The sequence below is a fragment of the Emydura macquarii genome, unplaced genomic scaffold (assembly GCF_026122565.2).
Source record: "Emydura macquarii macquarii isolate MOO-44397 ecotype Brisbane River unplaced genomic scaffold, CSIRO-AGI_Emac_v2 contig_3042, whole genome shotgun sequence".
Classification (NCBI taxonomy): Eukaryota; Metazoa; Chordata; order Testudines; family Chelidae; genus Emydura; species Emydura macquarii.
The window spans coordinates 365,044-373,368 of record NW_027133179.1 but is presented as its reverse complement, the minus strand read 5'-3'; the positions used below and the strand labels follow the sequence as shown (position 1 = coordinate 373,368).

General features: G+C 64.3%; 1 protein-coding gene across 1 annotated transcript; it reads right to left on the bottom strand.

The window, feature by feature from the left end:
• Positions 1 to 1,482: 1,482 nt before the first annotated feature.
• On the bottom strand, positions 1,483 to 7,857 carry LOC137141307 (chymotrypsinogen B-like). The gene is made up of 7 exons (XM_067530145.1): positions 7,806 to 7,857; positions 5,592 to 5,695; positions 4,811 to 4,890; positions 4,223 to 4,301; positions 3,444 to 3,624; positions 2,521 to 2,654; positions 1,483 to 1,719 (listed from the first exon to the last, which is right to left on the bottom strand). Exons 1-7 carry the CDS (start codon positions 7,855 to 7,857, stop codon positions 1,558 to 1,560), a joined length of 792 nt encoding a protein of 263 aa, XP_067386246.1. The 3' UTR covers positions 1,483 to 1,557.
• Positions 7,858 to 8,325: the final 468 nt, after the last annotated feature.

Genomic DNA, 8,325 nt, shown 5'->3' with positions numbered 1-8,325 from the left:
ACCTCTTTTCCCATCGTTCCCACGCCCTCCCTCCGCCTTGCCCCAGCCAGTGGTGACCTGTGACATAACCCCACTCGGGCTGGGGAGGGGGTCAAACCACACAGCATGAGTGAGGTGCTGAGGAGGCCAGGTCTCTGGGACCTCACCAGTGATGCAGGTGGCCCCGAACCCTCCCTGCCTGGCTGGCACCAGCTGTGCCTGTCCCCGCCGTGCCCATGGCCAGGGAGAGCTACCCACAAGCTGGCTCTGAGCACCACAGGCTTGAGCCAGGCACCCACGGGTGCCCCCGCCCTGCCCAGGCTGCGCTCTGGCGCACAGGCCGGGCTCCCGCCTGCTGGAGCCAGTGCTGCATTCAACCCCCGCATCCTGCGGCGAGCCTGGGGCCCATCCTGCCTGCAGTCCCTGACGCCCAGGCTGCAGCTGGCTGTGGGAGCTGGCTGGGGCCATGCCCAGCCCACAGAGAGCTGCCCGTGCATGGCATGGCCCGTGAGGAGGGGGCAGGGGAGCCGTGAGCGTGGCGCTGTAGACCGGTCTACCAATGTTCACGACCACACACGGCGGGCTGAGCCGTGCCACTCTGGGAGCCAGGATGGGCACACATTGCCCCTCAGTTACCCCACGCCTGTGGGGGGAGGGGGTGAAATTCCCCAGCATGCAGGGCATGGCTGGGTGCTGGGGATAGCCTTCCCCCGCTCCCCTCCCCGAGGCAACACTGCAAAAGGGGCACGGCTCGGCTGCACTGAGCGGTGGAGGAGTCGAGCCTGGGGCCAGTCTCTAGTGCAGCCAAGACCTAGGTGCCCCCGCTGGCCCCCGCCAAGCCCTCCTCTCCTGGGGACCAGGAATATGTGGCCAGCCTGGAGCCCCCCCGCCTGCTGGCATCACCCCCTCACTCACAGTCCGCGGGACAGTCGCCTTTCAAGGGCTGGCCTTGGCTTGGCCCAGGTCTCGCCCGGTCCTGGCGCGGGCACCATACCCATCAGTCGCCCCACAGCTCCACCCACATGCCACCTGGGGAACCTGCATGCCTGTCCACTTGGGAGGCAGGGAGTCCAGAGATCTGGGCATGGCCACCCCATTGGAGTTGGCTCAGGCAGCCCGGGGCCTCCTAATCCAAGCCAGGCTGGGGGGTGTGCAACTCAGCTGGATGGTGTTTCCCCTGCTGCAGAGTGGGGGGTGGTCTTGGCCCCCCCCCTCCTACCTTGGGCCGCCCAACTCAGCTCACCAGCCATGCCTGAGCCCTTCCCTCATGGAGCAGCTCCATGCCAGCAGCCACAGCCTGGCTGACCTGCTGGCCCCCCCCCGGGGCACAAAACCTCAGTCGGGGGGGAGGGGGTGCAGCTGCTGTCAACTCAATATCTTGGCTGGGAGGGGGATAGGGCATTGAAAATGAAGGCAGCTGCAGCTTGGGGGGCCCTGCTTAGACGGGGATGGTGAGCGGCTGCTCTTGGCACAGGCAGGAGCCCAGAGAGGCATCATGCGGTGGAAGATTTTTATTTGAAAGCCACAGAGCCGGGCTGGCTCAACGCTGCGGCCCCAGAGCCTCTGGGTGCAGCTGCCTCAGTTGCTCGCCATGACGCTGTCGACCCAGTCCCGGAGCACGCTCACGCGGCCATAGACAGCTGGCACAGTGGTGGCACAGCGGCTGCTGCCCCACGACACGATGCCCACCAGGGTCCAGACGCCGCTCTCCTGGCAGACCAGGGGGCCTCCGGAGTCGCCCTGCGAAGCAGACGGCAGCAGGCTCAGCTTCCAGGACGGAGCTGGGCACCACACCTCCAGTGCCAGCCCCTGCCCTGACCCCGCCCCCCCCCGCCGGGGATCCCCCAAAGAGGGTCTCCGGCGCTCGTATGTGGCTGGATCTCTCCTCCCTGGGCCACGCAGGGGAGAAGCCCAGCCCACAGGGCTGACAGGTGCCCTCCTTGCCAGGTCCAACCCCTCCGGTCTGCGGCGGCTAGCCTGTCCTAGGTGCCAGAGGCGGGACCGGCTGGCCCTGTCCTGGGCTTGGCATATCCTCCCCGGCCTGCTGTCTCCGGACCATGGGGAACAGGGGGTTGGACTAGATGACCTCCTGAGGTCCCTTCCGACTCTCATCGTCTATGACCATGACCCCAGGGTCCAGCACCCTGGGAGGCTGCCAGCAGCATGTCCCAGCAAGTCGGGTACTAGCTGTGTGCAGAGCCACCCCCTCCTCCCCTGCCATGTCCCTGGGGGGCCCAGGAAGCCTCCCCCACACACACCCCTGCTTCCCACCCAGCCCCAGATGGTCCCTGGGCCACAGGGGCAGCCCTTCTAGCCAAGCAGCCCTGGCTGGGCCAGCCTGTGCTGTGGGAAATGCACCCCAGTGGGTCCCGCCGTTGGCCTGTGCCATGGTGTGAGGGTCCCACTCCCCACCGGGGCCTGCTGCTGCCCAGGGAGCACGAGCCCGTTGCAAGGCCGCAGAGCGAGTGTGAGGCCCCCGGGGATCCCGGGCAGGGGGCGGGTGGAGGTCGGCAGTGGGGCAGGCCTGGCGTGGGGCTGTACCATGCAGGAGGAGGAGCCGGCTGCCCCCGCGCAGATCATCGAGTCCAGGATGCTGCTGCCCCAGTAGCTTTGGCACGCGGCGTTGGTCAGCAGGGGCAGCGCCGTCTGCTGCAATTTGCTCGGGGTGCTGAGGGCTGGAAAGGGAGGGGGGGGCAGAGAGGGCAGGGTCAGGGCAGCACCACACAGCGTGTGGGGCCGGCTGCATGGCTGAAACGTGTGTGCACCCCACACGGCATAGCCCCCTCCCTGCCAGCCTTGCCGGGCCCTGGAGATGCTGGTGGGCGCTAGCCCTGAGGGGAGCCGGCCCTGTCACCAACCAGCTTACATTCCCCTGCCCATATGTTGTGAGCTAGCCGGGGCTGCCCGTGCAGTGTTCCACTGCAGCCTGGCACGGCGGAGCTCACGGGGGCTAGCCTGCCAGCCAGTGCTTTGCTCGCTCTGTGGGGCTGTGACCCCCGCCCTCGGCGCTCGATCCCGCCCCACCCAGAGCCAGCACCAGCCCAGCCCTGCCGATGCCCCATTGGCTCAACCTGTGGCATCCCCCCAAGACCGGTCCCGCGGGCCAGGGTGTGAGCCAAGCGTCTGGCTGACGTCTCTCCCCCCAGTGCTAGAGAGTGCCTATGCACCAGGGCTGCCACCGTACCCGCGATGCCCATGTGGGTGTGAACCCTGGCGGGCTGACAGCTCAGCACCACCGTGACAGGGGAGACGGCTGTGGGGACCCGACCCCTGCCTCTGCTCACCACAAGGGGCTTCAACCCCTCTCCTGGCCCCTCTCACATGTGGGGAAACTAAGGCACAAGGCTGCTGACTGCCCTGCAGTGGCCCGTCTGGGACTGCCCGGTGCTCCCTGCCCTCCCAACCCTCACCACATGTGTGTGAGGGAGAGGACGCCGTGCCCCCAGGCCCTGGCCCAGACGTACCATTGTAGCGGGTCCTGCCCCAGCCGGTGGTGACGCAGAGCAGGCCGCTTGGGTACTGTTCCCCGGCAGCCGCCAGGCACACGGGGGCCACGGTGCGGCCCAGCTGAGCGGCGGTGGCCAGCTTGATGAGGGCGATGTCGTTGGCATTGGTGTTGGTGTTATACTGTGGGTGGGTGAAGACCTGCGGCAGAGACACCGGTCCCTGAGCGCCCAGCCCTACGTGTGGGCACGCTCGTGGGCACCCACGGGTGACCAACCTCAGCAGACATCACCTGCCCAGGGTAGCCCCAGCCTCTGCATCTGGCCTTAGCTCCACCAGGCAGCATGTGGCAGGCAGCCACCAGGCACGGCAGGCTCTCAGGAGGGCACCGGGCACCACTGGGCGTGGGTGCAGCGGATCTGCACGCATGGGGCGCTCCCGGGGTGGCTGGCGAGGGGCAGCAGATCGCCAGGGGGCTGTGGCCAGCTGCAAGCAGGCAGGGGGACAGGACCACAGTGCTGGCTGGTGGTGAGGGGGGGCGGGGGGGGTTGTTGTCCTGACTGGCTCTGGTGCTGACACAATGCCCCCAGGCCGGGAGCAGATATGCTCTCACAGGTGTTCCGAGCTGGGCCCCATTTCACGTCCCCCCCCCCGGGGAGCGCAGCCAGCGGGGCAGTGCTGCAAGGAGACAGCACCCGGGGGGGTGGACAAGGGGCACTCATGGCACCCACCATGGGGGCCGCGTCTGTGCCAGGCTCCCTCCACCTGCAGCACCCAGCTGGCCTGTGCTCTCACCCACCTGCTGGACGGCCAGTCTCTGCACGGTCTCCTGGGAGGAGCTGCGGTCGTGTTCCCCGAGCACCACCACGTTGGATCTCCTGGACCAGAGGGGAGGGCAGTGAGTGGCTATGGAGAGTGCCCCGGGCGGTGTGCTGGGCTCAACCCCCCCCTTCCTTGCTGGCTCTGTGGGCACCCACTGGGCCCGTGAGCCTTAGCTGGCGCGTTTGGCCGGGCATCCGGGGCGCCTTCCTGACTGTCTCTAGTGCCCTGGCAGGGGTGCTCGGCTGGGGGGCCCCCTGGGGCTGTCCGCCAGCGCAGCGGGATTCTGGCCCTGCGCACAGCTGGGCGGTCCACGCTGGCAGCGCCCTGGCCGGCCCGGGCACGGTCTGTCCCTTGGTGTGTTGGGGGCAGGGATCTGGTGTAATTGCATTCATGCTAGGAGCGAGCTCGCTGCGGGGAAGTGACAGCTGCACAGCAGGGGCTGGCGCCTGGCCTGGGGCCCTGCCCTAGCAGCGCCCTGCTGCCCCACTGCCCCCTGCAGAAGGCATTAGACAGATGCTCTACCCCCCCTTTCCTCCCGCCCCGCCCCACGGCAGTCCCCACTCACGTCACTCCACAGTGCGCGGCTGTCACCACCCAGCGCTCGCTGACCAGGGAGCCGCCGCAGAAGTGCCAGCCGCTCGTCTCCTGCAAGTCCCAACCGGGGGGAGATGGTCAGGCCCCATCCCTGGCTCCCCTAGCCCCCCCCCGTGCCCTGCCAGCGAGGGCCACTTCACGCCCACAACGACAGCAGTGCCCAGCTCACGGGGGGCCCTGGGCAGCCAGGAAGGCACCGGCCCTTGGCCTCAGCCACGCACTGCCCACAGCCACCCCAGAGGGTCACAGGCAGCAGGACCCGAACCCAGCACATCTGCGTCTAGCAGCAGGAGCTTCTACCGCCGGAGCTACAAGGACCAGGGCTTGGGGGGAGCAGCCACAGGCTCCTAACCCCCCTAGAACGCCCCATGGGGTGGGGGAGGGACAGCCCACGAGTCTCCCTTCAGGGGGACCAGAAAGTAAGTGTGAAAAATCGGCACGAGAGGGGGGGAGACGACATGATAGGCTCCTATCTATGGCAAGGCCCCCCAAATACCGTGACTGTCCCTATAAACTCAGGATAGTTGGTCGCCCTACGGCCATCCCAGGAGCCCACCCCCAGCGTCTGGGCTGCAGGGAGTTGAAATGGGGCAGTTGGGTGAACGAGTGCTTGTGAGATGGGGGTGTGGGGCAGAGCCGTGGCGGTGGCGCTAAGCACAGAAAGAGTTGGGGTCACCACCGGGGGGAGGGGGGTGTAAAGGGGGTAGCTAGAGTGCCTGGCGCTGCCGGAGAGACTTTCCCGCCCTCATTACCTGCAGGGAGACCTGCCAGGGCCAGGATCCGGGCACCGCCTCCTCACCATTCACAATGCGGGCATAGCCGCTGACGACGGGCTGGATGGCAGGGACGCCGCAGCCTGGCGGGGGGAAAGGAGTCAGGCAGGGTCACCACGCCCTCACCGCTGGCATCTTGGGGGATGTCCAGAGAGAACCCCAGCGCGGTGCCAGCCTGCAGCGAGCATGGGCACTGCCTGGTGAAACAGCTGCCAGAGCCGGGCGCAGACGGAGGTCTCTGTTACGTGGTGTCCAAGACTGGGGAGTCTTCAGATTTGGACCGAAAACCTGGAGACCCTGGCTGGGCGCCATGGCCCCCGGGCAGCCTGCCTGGCACCTGAGTCGTCATTTGTGCATTTAGTGCCTACGTACACACTGCTGGGGGCTAATGTAACTGGGCCACTCAGGCACGAGAGCTCGGAGTCACCGTGGCTCGTTCTCTGAAGCCATCCACTCACGGTGCAGAGGCAGGCAAAAAAAGCTACCAGCATTTTAGGAGAGGCTGATGAGACAGAAAATATCACACCGCCACTGCATAACCCATGGGATGGCCACACCTTGAATCCTACGTGGCATTCTGGTCTCTCTCTCTCTCTCTCTCACACACACACCCACCCAGCTCCAAAAAGATACATCAGCATTGGCAGACTGCTAGAGAAGGGCACAAAAGGGATGAGGACTATGGACCAGCGTCCGTATGAGGAGAGATTAAAAAGACTGGGACTGGTCACTGTGGAAAAGCGACGCTTAAGGGAGGGCTATAAAATCATGGCTGGGGTGGAGAAAGTGACGAGGGACATGTTATTCACATAACACAGGGCCTGGGCGTCACCCCATGAAATGAACAGGCGGCAGGTTTAAAACAAGGAAAACAGCGCCCAGCCGACCTGTGGACCTTGTTACCGGGGGATGTAGTGAAGGGCAACTATAAGGGGGTTCAAAAAAGCACTAGAGAGGTTCATGGTGGGTAGGTCCATCAAGGACTAGTAGCCAAGATGCTCAGGGATGCAGCCCCATGCTCCGGATGGCCCTAAACCGCTGCCTGCCAGAAGCTGGGACTGGGCGAGGGGCTGGTGCACTCAATAATTGCCCCATTCTGGCCATTCACTGAAGCATCTGGCCCTGGCCGCTGTCAGAAAGCAGGACAGCCCATGATTGGTTTGACCGAGTCTGGCCTTTCGTTTAGGTGGCAAACCTCACCCCATCAGAATGGTGGCATTACCAACCCCCACTTAGCACAGGTGTCAGTGCCGACACAGGGTTCCATGCCAGGGTGGGTACGAGCCGCTGATCACTGCCCAAGGCCAGAAGGGCATGGCTAGGCAGCCCCAGAGCTTCCTGTGCCTTGTGCCCGAGGGAGGAGGGGTCAGCTGGGAGCCAGGGGGGGGCTTGACTGGCAGCTGCAGAGCAACTACAAGCAGGGTCCCCTTGTCAAAGCCCAGTCATCCCTGCGCCACAGCTACCCCTGCTGTTCCAGCCAAACATAGGCTGTTCCAGCGCCCCCGAGTGAGTTTCCAAGGGTCACACAGGACTGAGGGCAAGGTGGGGAGAGCAGCAAGCTTAGCTACAGTACTCACTGCTCCTGCCGCTGCGACAGCAGAACTTAATTGTGGCTTGGCCTGCTGCTGAAATGCAGCCAGCTCTGGTGCGGAACTTAGTAGCTGCTGAACAGCCCACTGCAACACCCCACAACATTTTAGAGAAGGCATTGAGGACTACTGTGGCACCGAAGGAGGAACAAAGGAGTAGCCAAACTGTAATTTGGCCACAACTAAACAAGCCTCTTCCAGCAATTGATGCAGCATTTTGGCCAATGCAATAGTGGCCTGCTGAAACTCGTCAAGTGCAGATTCAAGACTCAAGGGCTCTTAATCAGGCACGCTCAAAGCCCTTTACAAAGGAGGGCAGTATCATTAGTCCCATTTCGTAGATGGGGAAACTGAGGCACAGAACAGGGTCACCCAGCAGCAGAGTCAGGATTAGAACACAGGTCTCGTGGATGCCAGGCCCGTGCCCTAGCCATTAGGCAACACTGCCTCCCCTTGACACAACTAACGGGCCAGCCCCTGGGCATTTCTCCCACTCCCAGCCTGACCCGCAAAATCTGTGCTGCCATGTCCCCGCACAGGGTCTCCATAAATCCTGTGTCGGATTAGGCCATCACCGAATGGCCGGCACACCGTCCTCACTTACCATGAGCAACACTGACGAGCGCCAGGCAGGCGAGCAGCCACAAACCAGCCATGTGAGCAACGAGGCTGAGGCGTTTGGCCGGGGCGGATGCGGCTCCAGGTCTTTTATCCCCTGCACCAGCGTGGGTCGGAACAGGGCTGGTAAGGGGGCTGGGGCCGTGGGAACGCCCGTGGCAAGGCACACATGGCCCTGTGATACCGCAATTGATTATTGGCAGGCAGGGAGGGCGCTTTTTTGCTTTTGTAAAGTGGATTTATTTTTAGAAGAAGGGCAGCTGCTTTGCTTTCCAGGCCAGCTCATGGGGGGACAGGCGGGTGTGAGCCATAGTCAGGGCTGTTTCCAGGGGGAAAATGGGATTTTCCTACCCATTGGTCTCCAACACCCCCCACAGAAAGAGGACACCAGAGCTAGATATTATTAGTCTCCCCCTTTCCCCATCCCCCCACGCCATCCCCCCCCACATACAGTCCCCTTCCCACGCTTCACAAACAGCCGCTTCTCAGGCCCCGGGTCCTGAACT

Bases quoted from the DNA above. Each gene is read 5' to 3' on its own strand.
- LOC137141307 (XM_067530145.1), bottom strand. From the start codon at position 7,857: ATGGCTGGTTTGTGGCTGCTCGCCTGCCTGGCGCTCGTCAGTGTTGCT. The intron at 5,696-7,805 runs GTAAGTGAGGAC...TCCCCCCGCCAG, and splicing joins GCTCGTCAGTGTTGCTCATG to GCTGCGGCGTCCCTGCCATC. The intron at 4,891-5,591 runs GTAATGAGGGCG...TGGGACTTGCAG, and splicing joins CCTGGCAGGTCTCCCTGCAG to GAGACGAGCGGCTGGCACTT.